Source organism: Myodes glareolus, chromosome 1 (assembly GCF_982192425.1).
Source record: "Myodes glareolus chromosome 1, mMyoGla1.1, whole genome shotgun sequence".
NCBI lineage: Eukaryota > Metazoa > Chordata > Mammalia > Rodentia > Cricetidae > Myodes > Myodes glareolus.
This window is the reverse complement of record NC_142026.1, coordinates 31,902,571-31,918,160: the sequence shown is the minus strand read 5'-3', so window position 1 is coordinate 31,918,160 and position 15,590 is coordinate 31,902,571. Positions and strand designations below refer to the sequence as shown.

General features: G+C 50.6%; 1 protein-coding gene across 2 annotated transcripts in view; it reads left to right on the top strand.

Moving 5' to 3' along the window:
- The window catches only part of Asb18 (ankyrin repeat and SOCS box containing 18), a 69,086-nt gene extending 55,240 nt beyond the window's left edge, over window positions 1–13,846 (top strand). For both annotated transcript variants that reach the window (XM_085696794.2, XM_085696790.2), the window contains 2 exons: window positions 11,506–11,619; window positions 12,906–13,846. In XM_085696794.2, coding sequence (XP_085552920.1) covers window positions 11,506–11,619; window positions 12,906–13,091 — 300 coding nt within the window. In that variant the 3' untranslated portion in view covers window positions 13,092–13,846. The remainder of the gene's footprint in view (window positions 1–11,505; window positions 11,620–12,905) is intronic.
- The last annotated feature ends 1,744 nt before the right edge of the window (window positions 13,847–15,590 follow it).

Below are 15,590 nucleotides of genomic sequence, written 5' to 3'. Positions count from 1 at the left end.
CAGGGATTTAGATGTGGCAGGCTCTAAAAAAGAAAGTGCTAGCATTCTTGCGTTCTGGAACATCTTTAGATCCATAGCTTACACCCTAAACACTCCCCATTCCCTGTTCAGCTACTTAGGTCCTGGACACAAGACTTGCGCTGCCCCGTAGTTCACATCCTGTCTACGCTAAGCCCAGATGCTCGGTCGTCGTCACAGGGAACCATACAAAGAATAGAAAAACAGAGTGGATCTCACAGAGAGGCTGAAAATGACTGACGGCGGTTTCCACTAAAGGCGGAGTGAGACGGAGCCGTGGAGAAAGGTGCTTGATGCCAGGCCTGATGTCCTGAGTTCAGTGCCCAGGACTCACATTGTAAAAGAGAACTGACTTTTGCAAGCCGTCCTCTGACCTCCACCACATACGTGCCTTGACAAGCCATTTCAGTTTGAGGGAGCCCCCCCCTTCAGGTGTTGAGGTGTGAGCTGCAGCACCTCCCCCATCCTGATCCCTGGGGATAGGGCTTCTAGGGGAAGCAAGCACCCCACCTTGACCTGCAGCGGCGGTGCATGGTATTGTGCTCCCCTCCAGGTCTTCAGGGCCTCTGTTCTGGGACGTGCCCAGATGCCATGCCAGCCAGATGGGGTGTGGCCGTATGTCCATCTCATCATACCTCAGGATTGGCGGTGAGCTTACATGTATCAGGCAGTATGCCGCAGGAAGGTCATGGGAAGCACTTCACCCTGGCAGTCACGGGGATTCTCTGGTCAGTATCACACCAGTATGTAAGGGACTGAACAGTCCTTGAGAAATCTTTATAGTAGACAACATTACCTGCCCTGCATTTGGCAAGTGCAGATACATGCAGTCAAGGTTTGCTGCATGCGCGCAAGGGACACCAGCAACTGTCTCCAGGACACAGGTCTGCATCCAGCCTGTGGACGTGAGGTGCTGACCTCTTTGCACAGACACCTTTGTATTTCTAGGAGTGACCCCACTTTCCTGAACAGCCTGCAGATGAGATGCACTTAGCCCACCAAATCCAAGCTAGATGTGCCTGTGATGGGCCAGCTGTGCCCAGGGATAAGCAGACAAAACCGTGGAGTCGGAGAGGCAACATACTTCCCCACCCAGACCCCTGTCGGTTTCACCTGAGCAGGCATCTACTCACCTAACTGGCTTCAGCAGCCCCAGGGGGTGCACAGCGAGCTTATGCAAACTGGTTGCAAAGGTACTCCACGGGCAAGACACAGGCACCATGGCAGGCAGCCGCCAAGCCACCTGCTACAGAGCAGGCAGCCCCCGTGAGCAACTAGATGTAAAGAGACACCCGTGGAGTTCAGAATTACTGAGGCAAAAGGTTTCCCAGAGAGCTCGTGACATAAATCACAGTTCCCAGTGCCCAGACAAAGGCACCATCATGGCATCAGGCAGACAAGGAGCAGCCCTCTGAGCCTTGCTCACCGTGCTACTGGGAAAGCCAGGGGGTGCCAGGCTCTGCCAGTCTACAATGCCAGGCCTTTCTGCCCTCCTGCCCTCTAGTTCACACCAGAGACAGAGGGGCAGGCCCAGAGCAGGTGTAGGTAGACGCTGGTAGCCAGGGTTCAGTCCTAGAAGTTGTAAAGACGGAGGAAGGCCAAACTCCAGGACAAGGGACTTGCAGCAGAGCAAGGAACCCCAGGAATGTGGACCCAGTGGTTATCTGGGAGAGAGGCTTTCCTGAATCTCTCCTCAAATTCATGACTCTGAGATGAAGCCCGTTTTTCTTTGTCCGCATCTTTCAAGAGCACATTTCTGGTTCACACCAAAAGAGAATGCTGGGGCCACCAAGAGACTAGAAGCACCTTAAGCCCAAACCGCCTCTAGGAAGGCCGTGCCCTGCCCTTCGGAGCCAACATCCTTTATTGCAAACTCCTTCCCTCTCTTCCTTTTTCTTTGTGTGCACTTGGAACCACTTGAAGTGGTGTGGAACGGAGTGGTCAGCTGTATTTGCCCCCTGATGTCACTGACCCTCTCCAGAGCCCTTTGCATTCAGTCCCTTCCTGCTGTGCTCTTTCTCTGAGACAGCCCTGTTTCAGTGGAGCCAAGATGTGCTACCCAAGGAGGGAGCCAGCCATATGCAAGGGTTATGAGTGATGGAGCTGCAGGTCTACCAGTGAGACCTAGAAGTGTAAGGACCAGGCCAGCCATGAGATCCCTTAACTGCTTCATTGGCTGTGCTGTCTGCCCACTGCGCCCCTGTGTGCTCACCCGTGCTTTCATTTAACAACCACGCAGAGGGACTGTAGAGACAGCTTGGAGGTTAAAAGCACACACACTTCTCTTGTAGAGGACGTGAATTTAGTTGCCAGCATCCGCATCAGGCAGATCACAACCTCTTGTGACTCCAGGTTTGGGGGTATCCAACATCTCCAAACTCCTTAGACACTTGTGTGTGTGCGCACACACACAAATATGCACGAACTCTTGCATGCAGACATTTGCATAATTAAAACTAATAATAAATTTTAAAATATGCTTAGCAGTACTGGCTGAAGCTCCATTGGGGCCAGAAACACAGAGACTTTTGCTCTTGTGAGCAACCTGACTTGGGGGTGAGACAGTCAGACTCACTGAGACCTGTCACAGAACCATCTGACTTTGCAAGTGTCAAATTGGGTCCTGACCTTGGCTGGCTGGATGTATTTCTTTTTCATTGCTATAATTAAATATCTGACTGAAGCAACCTAAGAAAGGGAGGTCTAGCCAGGTGGTAGTGGCACACGTCTTTAATCCCGGCACTCCGGAGGCAGATGCAGGAGGATCTCTGTGAGTTTGAGGCCAGCCTGGTCTGCAGAGTGAGTTCCAGGACAGCCAGTACTGTTACACAGAGAAACCATGTCTTGAAAACCAAAATAAATAAATAAAAATAAAATGAGAGAGAGAGAGAAAGGAAGGTTTATTGGCCCACAATTTGTGGGTACAGAGTGTCATGGTGGGGACTCCACAGCATCAAAAGTGTGGTGCAGCTGGTCACATTGCACCCCCAGCCAGGAATCAGACGGAGCTGGGTACTGATGCTTATAGCTCTCCATCACAGTCAGCCCAGACCCACGGGAGAGCTGTCCACGTTTAGGGTGGGTCTTAACCCAACCTAGAAACTCCTTCACAGACACATCCTGAGACTGGTGTCCTAGGTGATTCTAGATCCTATCAAGTTGACAATCAAAATTAGCCATCACACTGGGGTATCCAAACCCCAAGCAGGCAATGAGCAAGCCCAGGGGACAGGATTACAGACAGCAGGCACAGGATAGGCAGATGCCCTGGCACAGAACAAAAATGGAATGCGTGTCTCTGGGAAAAATGACCACGGTGGCAGAGAGGAAACATCAAGCCCTCACACCCACACCTACACCCACACTCCCACACCTACACCTACACCCACACTCCCACACCTACACCTACACCTACACCCACACTACCACCCCTACACCCACACTCCCACACCTACACTCACACTCTCACACCTACAACCCCACACCTACACTCCCACACACCCACACCTACACCCACACTCCCACACTTACACCCACACTACCACTCCTACACCCACACTCCCACCCCTACACCCACACTCCCACCCCTACACCCACACTCCCACACCTACACTCACACTCTCACACCTACACCCACACACCCACACCTACACCCACACTCCCACACTTACACCCACACTACCACTCCTACACCCTCACTCCCACCCCTACTCTCCCACACCTACACCCACACTCCCACACCTACACCCACATTCCCACACCTACCCATGCTAAAACAGCTGCGTGGGTGCCCTGTGAAGGGCCTGGGCCCTTTGCCTAAGGACAATGGAAATCTAGTTTATCACTTTAAGTGGAGGGGGTGACATTAACAAAAATATCTGTGTGTTGTAATGAGTCTGCTAGAGTGTGAAGAAGAAACTGGAGGACAGAGCGGAAGGGAACCACTGGCTGCTGTGGAAATTCAGATGAAGATGGCAGAGAGCTGGAAATGCAAAGGAAGACTCCAGAAACAGCAGCAGATCCCTGGGCTTCCCTCGCTCTCTCTTGGACGCTGCCACTGCTGGAACCATAGCCGCCTGATTTCTTGTTTTGTGCCTAATTGCAGAATTAGGCAAAGTGACTTCCGCCACTCACTGCAATTTCACCAGATCTGAGCAGGAGATTTGCAGAACCGTGGTCAAGACGCGCAGGCCCGGTTTCGTTTCCCTGGCTGCCCGCTGCGCAGCAGTGTCTCCAGGGGAGGAGGGACGGGAGCCGTCAGGAAGCTTTCCCCTGTTTTCCTACCCTTCCTTTATTTCTCCATCTACATATAAAGCAATGTGCCTGTGTGATTTTTCCCCTTAATTTTCTTTCTGCCGCCTCATTAGCTGAAGAGCGTGCGCTTGGACACTAATGACATCAACGTGTCAGAGTAATGTGGCAGCCGCCTCTCGGCAGACAGCAAGGAGGCAGCGGAGATTTTTAAACTGTGTTGGCGTAAAAATAATGAAGGCAGCCAGCTGCCTGGCAAACACGAGGGGCACGATGCTGAGGGGCTAGGGAGGGGCGGGGAGCCCCAGAGAGGTGGAACAGAGGGAGAGACAGAAAATGAATTCCTGGAGACAGGCAATAAGACTTTGTCACAGTCTATGACCCCGGGTGGGGGGAGGGGCTGGCTCTAGGGGAGGGCAGCTCTTTCCTACCCTGGGTGGGGGAGGTCTGTGTAACACGCGGTCCCTGGGAGCCGTTTAACGTTTTTTGCAGAGAAGGAGCAGGTCTAGGGTTGCGGGAGGGAGTAGCATGGCCTTGGGAAACAGAAAGTACCAGAAGGCACCAGGGAAGCAGAAGACTGTCTGGAGCTTAGCTTCTCCCAGCAGAGAAGAGGGTGAATGAATGAGAGGTGATGGCCCAGGGCTGGCAGTAGGGACACCAACAAGGAAAGAGCATCTTGGAGGGAACAGGGACACGCCTGGCTAGAAGAGGTAGGAGGGTGCTCCTGGCTCCGCCCTCCAACTGCAGCTTGCTCCGTTCTGTCTCCTTTCCTGAAAGGACCTAAACTCAATTGGTGATGATCACTCCATGGGAAGAAATGGATCAGAGACAATTCTGGCGATGCATTGTGGGGCATGAGAGATAGCTCAGTGGGGAAAGGCGTTTGCCAACAACCCCGACAACCTGCGTCCAAGACCGACATGGTGGAGAGAGAAGAGACTCTCTCAGGTTATCTACAGACCTCCATGCCCATGCCTGAGACATGGGCATACACAAGACAAAGGGCGTAGTTACAATGTCGGCATGATGGCAAGTCTAGGAAAAGCACTGGCTCCTGTCTTCTTAAAGATGTCTTTGCAGACAGAAGCAAGAGAAGAAAGGAAGGGAAAGAAAAGAGAAGCCCGGGGCCACACTAGCATGGTGGCATCTCAATTAGTGTCCATCTGTGGTGGCATGGGAGTGTTCAGGCAGCCAGGCAGACCTTGCCAGGAACAGTGGGCAGGCGACTGGGGTACCACAAAGCAAAGTAGAGAGGTAGGAATGGGGAAGCCCAGGATAGAGCAACCTGGAGACTCTCCCCGAAAGAGAAGAACAGGAAGAGGTCTAAGCAGATGGGCACATGCCCCATAACCCACACTTCACTCCGACGCCCAGGCGAAGAGCAGGACCATGACTTTCCCACAGGTTGGCAGACTTTGCACACATTCTCGCCCTGATCAAAAAAGAAGAGGAGCTGGTACGGTGACTCAGTGCCAGGAGCGCCTGCTCTGCAGTCAGGAGGACCTGAGTTTGAATCTTCAGAACCTACATAAAAATAGCCATACACAGCCCGGTGGTGGTGGCGCGCACCTTTAATCCTGGCACTCAGGAGACAGAGGTGGGCAGATCTCTGTGAGTTCAAGGCCAACCTGGTCTACAGAGTGAGTTCCAGGATAGCTAGAGCCAGGATACAGAGAAACCCTGTTTCGATAGATAGATAGATAGATAGATAGATAGATAGATAGATAGATAGATAGATAGATAGATAGATAGATAGATAATAGATAGATAGCCAGACATAGCTGCATACATGTAACCCCAGCCAGAACTGGGTGGGGAGGGAGGGAGGCAGATCCCTCGACCACCCTCACTAGCTAACCCCAACCCACACTGTAAGCCTCCAGTCCAGTGAGACCGTGTCTCAAGGCAGTCACTCAAAATTCAACAGAGGAAGACACTGAGTGCGCTGTGCTGGCCTCTGCATGCACAGGCACAGACGTGAGCACCCATGTACTCATGTGCATAAGCCACACACACGAGAATAAAACCGTAATGGGTTCCCGGGGTCAGGGGACAGGAAAAAGGAGAAAAAGTATGGCATCCAAAAAAAAAGAGAAGAAACACGTGTCCCCGCAGATGATCTAGAAGAAGAGCCAAGAGCCAAGTGAAGACGGAGCTTCTGGGATCTGCGAAGACGGACAGGCTAAGAGGAGTCAACAGAAGGACATGAAGAAAAACAAGGAACAAGCAAGGGCACCAGCAAACTAAAGTTGGGGTGCTGTTCCCACTGCCTTGCGTTATGGGGTCCCCTCCCTGCTGCTCCTGCTCTGTATCCTGAGTGGTCGGAGGGAGGGCCTAGCCAGTCTGTGCTCCATGGATAATTTGAGCATGGAGGAAAAAGAAGACAGGTTTCCTCCCCTCTTTCTTAACCCCTGCACCCAATCCACAGCATCATGTCTCCTTCTGGCTCAGCATCTACTTTCCTGGTTCGAGACCTCAGTCAACCCACAGTTGCTGCTGACTTACCCCATGCTCCCTAGATAGTCATGGTCTCTGGACTTTAACAATATCACCTCAATCAACTCATTCCCAGAGGTACATAAGGTAGAAGGAGAGGAAGAGAAAGGTACAGAAGGAAAGGACAGAGTGTAAAACCAATCAGTAGATAGTGACGGAATTCAAGATGAACCTAGGACAACAGGATCAGGAGCCATACCCAAAGACTTAATAGAAAATTCAGCTACACCAACTTTTAATTTGAGGTCAAATGAGTGTTTTTGACAAGTACATGGCAGAAAACATACCTGTGACATTCTAGCAAAACTGTTCTTAAAACACTTGGAAAAAATCTTACTAGCTGTCCGACCAGAAAACAGGTTATTCCTAAGGGTTTCAAATTCAGGCTGGATTGAGATTTCTCTGCTACAAAGTCAGCAAAAGACAATGAAATATCCTCTCTCTATATTTTGAGACAGGGTCTCATGGTAGCCAAGACTGACCTTGAACTTGCTGAATTGTTAAGGATAACCTTGAACATCAGATCCTCCTGCCTCCATCTTGGAAGCACTGGAATACAAGAGCATGCCGTCACCCCAGAGGTGTGAGGGTGTGGGTTGAGCTCAAGGCTCCTTGGATGGTAGGCAAACACTCTACCAAACTCTACCAAACTCAGCCTTCATCAACATAATTTTTCAGTTGAAGGATGGCTTTTCTTGAGGGTGAAGAAATACATGCACGCAGCATATTCACAGAGAAAAAGACCCTCTGCAAAGCAGGGGGGCTAGGGATGCTGCAAATCCCTTAACATGTTTTTTTAAAGTTAAAGTTTGAACACTAGAATATTAGTCTGAGCCAAGGTAGTTTTTGTTTGATGTCAAAAGAAAGAAGATATTTTCAGATTTGAGCAGCTCAGAAAACATATGCTTTGATCCTTTTTGTTAAGGACAAGAAAGTATTTCTGTTTCGTTATTTATTCAACAGATATGTGTGAGCACTAGTCAGGTACCAGCGAGAGGCTGGGCACTTTGGATAAACGGGTGAGCAGATCAGAGAGTGCCATATTCCCTCAAGGAGCCTGCAGTCAACAGGGCAGAAAGACATTCTCTGCCGTGAGCATAATACACCAGTTGCCTTGAGAAGACCAGGGTGATGTTAGCCGGAACAGCACAGAGAGTGTCTCTCCGGAAGAGTGTCCCCATATCCAGAGATTGCCGAGCGCTACCAGGGGAGCATGCTCACCTTCGTGAACTAGGAGAATGCAAAGCAGTCCATATTAAGAATGTTCTTAAGAGCATAAATTAAAGGAGGCACAGTGGTACATGCCCACCATCCCACGTTTGGGAAACTGAGGCAAGGAACTGCAAACTGGAGATTCGCCTAGGAGAGGTCGCAAAATCCTCTCTCAGAACAAAAGGGGAAAGTTAGGAGAATTGCGTGGATCCGGGGACACGTAATTCAAATGAGCAAGGTTTCTCAGCAGGTAAAGGCTCTTGCCAACAAGCCTGGTGACCTTGGTTCCACCCCTGAGACACATAAAGTGGAAGGAGAAAACTGACTTCCAGTGGGTTGTCTTCTGACCACCACACACACACACACACACACACACACACACACACACACACACACACACACTGGCATGTAGACACCCACACACATACACAAATAAGTAAATGCAGCTATTTTTAATTAAGAAAATTGAATGTATTTTTAAATAATGATCCTCAGCCTCAGAGTTAGTAACAGGGGTGATATTAGTTGAGGCAGGACAAACAGGGATTAGCAAATGTCCCTTCAGCAATGTCTTCTGTATGAGGCTGTACCCACTAATCTTGGGCCAGCATGTAGCTCTTCGAACCCTTCCCTCAGGGCTCCCTGGCTTTACTTTATTGTTATTGTTCTGAGAGTTGGCACCAGTACTTCCGTTTTATCCTGATGTTTTTCACGGGGGAAAGAGGCAGAGTGGAACGTAGCAGTGAGTTCAGAGTGGGGAGTTAAGGTTGGTGGCCTTTGAACAAAAACTTCAAAGAAATGAGGAAGTCAGCTGTGCAGGTCTGAGGACGGGTGCACACAGATCCGGGGACACGTAATTCAAATGAGCAAGTCAGTCTGCGGCCTGAGACTGGAGAAACCTGAGCTGCATGCAGAATAGCTGGGGACCATGGTGGAGGGAGGTGTTCGGAGGTGACGAGGGTGGGAGGCTCGAAAGGGACACTCTAAGGAACACTGTTGTGACTTTGACCGTTGGGGATGTCTGCAGAGCAATGGCTGCAGCTGACTAGTGTTTCACTAGACCCGCCGCACTGCCACAAGGAAGAGAACAAAAGAGGAGGGCAAGTTGGGATGCTGACCCAGGGGCCCACATGAGGGGCACCGCGTAGACTAGGGTGGCACTCCGATTTACAATGAACCTTGAAGGCAGAGCTGTGGGGGCTTCTGCATCGACTGAACGTAGACAATGAAAGTAATGGAAATCAAAGACGGTCCCGAGGCTTCCAGCCTGAGTGTCAGGAGGACAGGTGTGTCATCAGCTAAGATGGCCAATGACAGGGGCCAGGGCAGCGGCTGTGTGACCCGGGAAACTGAAGAATTCAGCGCACCCGGTCTAGGACGCAACAAAGAAGGAACCTGAAGAAAACTGGATATTCAAGCCCAGAGTTCAAGAGATTCAAATAACCTGGGGACCAGCCGCATGGGACGGCATCGAGAGCCAGGAGACTGGATGAGAGATAGGAGAGGAGAAATGGGGACAGGAATGAACAGAGGGGCATCCCTCTCTGGGGAAAAAAAATGGAGATGAGAAAACAGGCCAGCAGGCTAAGGAAGAGCCCTCAAGAGAATGAGAAAACATGGAGTTCTCTTTCCTTGCCAACGACTACCACCTGAGTGTGGACCACTGCCTGCTGCCTCTCCCTGGACTCTGGAAAGGGTCTCTGTCCTCACCACTCAGTACTCAGTGATGTCAGGCTCCTCCACTCAGATGCCTGAAACCCCCCTGCGCCCGGGTTTCAGAGCGGACTACTTACAGGGCGTGTGACTGAAGGCATTCTTCAGTCTTGCCCCGTCCGTGGCCTCCCACATCGCTTCACTACATCTCTCTAAAATGGAGATTGTTTACCCAGAAATTATAGGTCATAGAATAAAATATGCTAATAACTGTAGAAGAAATTGAAAACGTGAAATTGTCACCTGTAACTAAGTGCCAGGCTTGGGCAGTGTCAAAGGCAAGGGTTGTCACCTGCTTGACGTGTAGCTCCACAGCACGGCCTTTGCCTGTTTTGAGGCCTGGATTTGAATCCTAAAAATATACTCTAAAGGGGGCCAGGTGTGGTGGTGCACGCCTTTAATCCCAGCACGTGGGAGGCAGAGGCAGGTGGATCTCTGTGAGTTCAAGGCCAGCCTGGTCTACAGAGTGAGTTCTAGAACAGCCAAGGCTACACTGAGAAACCCTATTTGGAAAAAATCAAACAAAACAAACAAACAAAAACTTTAAATGATTATTATGTCTTCTTAATTCCAATAATTGTTTACTTCTTAAATTCTTCCCAATAACTAAGAGTATTGAAATTTTATGTGTTAAAATGCTAACAGAAAGACTGGAGAGGTGGTTCAGTAGTTAAAAGCACTGGCTGCTCTTTTAGAGGACACGGGTTCAATTCCCAGCACCCACATGGCAGCTCACAGCTATCTATAACTCCAGTTCCAGAGGATCCAACACCCTCACAGGACACACATGCAGGCAAAACACTAATGTATATAAAATAAATAAATCATTTTTAAAAAATCTAATTTAACAGAAAAGTCAGGCGTGGAGGCTCTTATAATGAAATACTGTCTCCAAAAACAAGTGAAAATTAGCATGCTTATCTATCCAGAAAATAGTGCTTGCTATTCTTCAAGAGGACCCAGGTTCGGTTCCCAGCTCCCACACTGGACTCCTCACAATCCCCTGTAGCCCCCCTCCAGGCCATCAGATGCATGCTTCTGGGTTCCTCAAACATGCACATGGGCACATTGGCCCATCTAAGTACACACATATACATAAGTAAAAATAAATCTTTTTTTTTTTTTGAGACAGGGCCTCATTGTGTAGCCCTGGCTGTCCTGCCGCTCACTATGTAGACCAGGCTGGCCTTGAACTCACAGAGATCTCCTGCCTCTACCTCTCAAGAGCTAGAATTAAAGATGTGTTCCATCACTGCCCGGCTAAAATATGCACATATTCCCACGTAGACACAGACACACAGTCAAAATAAAACTAAATATTTAAAAGTAAATAAAAAGAATATTTTCTCTGTGGGAAATGCAAGGACCACACCAAGTGGAAACTCAACAACAAAACAACTCTTCCCCCTCTAGTCTTACTTTTCTGACACTAAAAAAATTGCGGTGGGAATTGGGAATACAATCCTCAGGCCACGCTGCTCCCAGAACTGCTTTCCTTTGCTCTGAGCAGCTCTGCAGAGGCAGAAAACAGTCACCCATAAGCATCCCCGCCAGACTACCCGCCCCAAACCTGACTCCTAAGCCCCGCCCTGACTCCACAGATAGCCATCCGGGGGACATGGGCTTCCCTGAAGAACCACTGCCTTCTGGTGGGTTCCTTCCCTGACTCTGTGTGGTGTGACTCCGGCCTTTGAGGTCACAGAGTCAGGGAGCCATAGAATAAAAGGCCAGAACGTGCCTGCCTGCATCTCCTGGGGGTCTCCCCCTTGCACCTCAAGCCCGTCGCCCTGCACCGTGCCTCCCACTTCCCCCCAGGTGCTGAGGACCTGTGCACAGGTGCCCGCTGTTGTTGAAGTCTTGTTCAACTCCTACGCTCAGCTGCGTGTTTCCGAGTCCTGGCTGGAGGCGGTCCCTGAAGAAGTATACCAGGTGAGAAGTGGCCCTTCCTCCACCCCATGCTCCAGAACTCAGTCCCTCTCCCGCCTCTGTCTGGAGTTGTACCTCCAAACCCAGGAAGTGAGACTTAAGAAGGAAGGCAGGGAGGTTGGGCATTGATCTGAGGGCACCGCCCCTATAGAGTCCACAAACCATATGTCCAAAATATTGGGTGTGAATTGGGTATCCCCCCCAATACACACACCTTCTTTTTTTTTTTTTAATGTGTACAACATTCCGTCTGTGTGTATGTCTGCAGGCCAGAAGAGGGCACCAGACCTCATTACAGATGGTTGTGGTTGCCGGGAATTGAACTCAGGACCTTTGGAAGAGCAGGCAATGCTCTTAACCACTGAACCATCTCTCCAGCCACCACAGACCTTCTTCACTTGTCCTTATACTCTAAACATCACAGCATGCCACTACCCCTCTAGGTAGCATTTACACTGTTGCATTGTGGGTAATCTAGAGGATTGTATATGTCTAGCATAAGAGACTGACCCATCCGTGAAGGTTATCCTCAGCAGTTGTGGAACCAGTCTTCTGTGAACAGCAGGAGACAACTGTGAAGTGCGATCGGCCATGAGGAGCAAACAGCCACCCCATGACGGCTTAAAGAGCGCTGGGGCGCAAGGAGCCATCGTGCAAGAAAGGGAGGGGGCAGGAAAGCCTCTGGTTCCAGCTCTTTATCCAGGCATGTCCCTGTCCGTCCCTCTCCCCCTCCCCCACCATGGGTAGGGGAGATACAGATCATAACATGTGACCTGCACTCTTGTAAGCACAACATACATCCTCACGTGGCAGAATCCTCAGGCAAGGATCACAAAGGGGGACAATACTCACTTCCAGAAGCTCCCAGAGAACGTTCTCGGGGCTCTCATGGCATGTGTTAGTGAGTGCCTAGCACAGCCATTGAGCTCGTGGACTTTGGCAGGGCTCCTGAGCCCATTGCTGCAGAGAGACAACGTGCCTGACCCACTTCGGATTGGTGGGGGCCACCCCTGGAGCTTCAGGACTGCTGTGCCAGAGGCAGGACATTAAGGAATTGGAGGAAACCATCCCCAGCTGTGTCCCTCTGACACGGTGGGAGCTTCACTTTGGAAAACCATGTCAACCCCTGGAGTGTAGGCCAGGTCTCAGGTGACAGTGCTTGCCCTCTGTGGTGTGTGCCTGGCCCCTGTGAGCCACAGGATAGCATGAGCCCTCAGTGTTCCTGCAGGGAAGACTGTCTGTTAGCTCCAGACACTGCCTCACCTTCTCTTCCTCTCCTTCCCTTCTAGACGCATGAGCCTTTCTACAGGTCCTTCTTCGCCTTGGCACACACCCCGCGCTGCCTGCAGCACCTCTGCCGCAGCACCATCCGAAAACTCTTCGGCAAGAAGTGCTTTCACCTTGTGCCCCAGCTGCCCTTACCTGAGACCCTGCAACAGTATCTGCTTTTGGAGCCTGAGGGTGTTTTGCGTTGAAACCACAGCCTTGGCACTTGGGTTCTTCTCTGCTTCGTTGTCTTTCTGCAGAGGCCACCATGTGCGAGGCACAGCATGCTGGAGATACACACATCCAGCCCCCTCCATCTCTCAAGTGACCCAGGGAGGTACAGACTCACAAGCCTTAAGTTCACTCTGAAATGGAATTGGAAATAAAACCATCTCTGTTATTGGAGCTGGAGAGATGAACAGGCAGTTAAGAGCACTGTCTGCTATTGCAGAGGACCTGGGTTCAATTCCCAGCACTCACAACCAACCCTAACTCCAGTTCAGGGGATCTAGGGCCCTCTTGGTGATGTGGGATTTCCTTCTGTATGCTGTGATTACCATTGGTTAATAGCAGAGCTATAGGGGAACAGAGCTAGGTGGGGAAAACTAAACTGAATGCTGGGGAAAAGAAGGGCGGAGCCAGAGAGAAGCCATGTAGCCCCCCACTAGAGCCAGACAGAACTTTATCCGGTAATCCACAGCCACATGGCATTACACAGATTACTAAAAATAGATTAAATTAAAATGTAAGAGCGAGCCAATAAGAAGTTAGAGCTAATAGGCCAAGCAGTGATTTAATTAATACATTTCTGTGTGATTATTTTGATTTAATTAATACAGTTTCTGTGTGATTATTTCGGTTCTGGGCAGCCGGGACAAACAAGCAGCCTTACTACATCCTGTAGCCTCCATAGGCACCACATGCACATGTGTAAATAAACGTTACACTTTTTCTATTAGGAAAATCCTGTCTCCTGGTTGTCTGTGAGGAGCACATGGTCAGCGGCACGCGAGTTGTTGTCAGAAAGTATCCAAAACCAGAGTCAGACTAAAAGGTCTGAGTGGTTTCCAAGGTGTGTCTCCGGCCCCTGTGAGTCAGCAGCATGGCCGCTTCCTCCCTGGGCTTGTAGGAAAGGCTGCCCACCCCTGCTGGAGCCAACCACCTGGAAGGGAGCTGTGCCCAGAGCATAGCAGACCCGCGGCTAGGAGGACACTCGCTCCAGGGTCAGGTGTACCTTTGTGGGGGGCCATTGTGCTTGTGAACACATGAAAGCCCGGTGCTCTCAGGACACGGGAGGGTGGCAAGCCAGACCTTTTGTCTTAGGAGTCTTCTGTCTGAAACCCTCGTTCAGCCCTTGTCGAGCCAGCTCCAGTGACTGATGCCGGAAGCCAGATGCCCGGAAACGCACACGGACTGAGAGGGGCCTGAGCTCGGCCTGAGCGTCACACAGCGAGAGGTGTTCAGACATCGAGGTCGATACTCACTAAGCTTTTACGTTCTTTGCTCGGGTGCTTCAACGTCAGAGGCCTTGCTGACTCCAAGGGACAACCCCACCCATGGCAAACCAATCCCTAGAGAGAAAAAGAAACTCTCCACTGACCATGCTTGCCCTGTGCAAACTAGTCCTCCCAGCAGAGTCCACATGTGACCGCTGCCTTTGTTAGACTCTCACTTAGGACCCCTGCTCTGCCGTGACCTCTCCATGACCAGCAGCCAGACACCTAGAAAGAAATCTTGGCCAACTGGCATTGGTCCACTTAGTACTCGGGAGGCAGAGGCAGGTGAATCTCTGAGTTCAAGACCAGCCTGGTCTACAGAGTGAGTTGCAGGACAGTCAGGGTCACACAGAGAGATGCTGTCTCAGAAAGGAAGGAAGGGAAGGAGGAAATGAGGGAGGGAGGGAGGGAGGGAGGGAGGGAGGGAGGGAGGGAAGAAGAAATGCCCAGGAGGGAGAAGCAACTATGGCAGTAATAAAGGCCTTGTTTGTCCTTCCTTGCTCACCCCACATCTCCCACCTCCTGACCAAGCCGAATGCCTCCTGGATGGTCCCTGTGGCATGGTGAGCACCCCTTCTTGGAATGGTAAAGACTGCACTGTCAACTCAGTGGCAATGGTGTCCTTATCTTATTTTCTCCTCTTTCTTTCCCTCTCCTTCTGTCTCTCATGCTGGGGATGGAATCCAGGGCCTCTGGTGCCCTAGGCAAGGGCTCTATCACGGGACTGTACCATAGCCAGCATTTTAAAGCAAGAATCTTCCTGGCCATCTTCTAAAGATAAGTAGAGGGGCATGGCTCAGTGATTAAGAGCACTGACTGCTCTTCCAGAGGACCAGGGTTCGATTCCCAGCACCCACATGGCAGCTCACAACTGTCTGTGACTCCAGTTCCCCGAGATCCAACACCCTCTCACGGACATATATGAAGGTAAAAACACCAATGCATATAAAATAAATAAATTTTAAAAAAATAAATAAAGATAAGTAGAGCGACCCCTTTTCTTTCTAATTATAGCCAAAATGAGGCGCTGTGAGGTGACCCTCAGGAAGGGTTGGGCACACGCTCCTATTGTGACAGTGTGTGAACAGCGTTCGGCCCTAGCAAGCACCTACAATGTGGGAGGTCTCAGTAAAGCCCACCATGAAAGTACAAACAGGGACTGAATAGTACCCACCTGTTGAGGGTGGCCATCACAAAGGAGAGAGCAGGGAT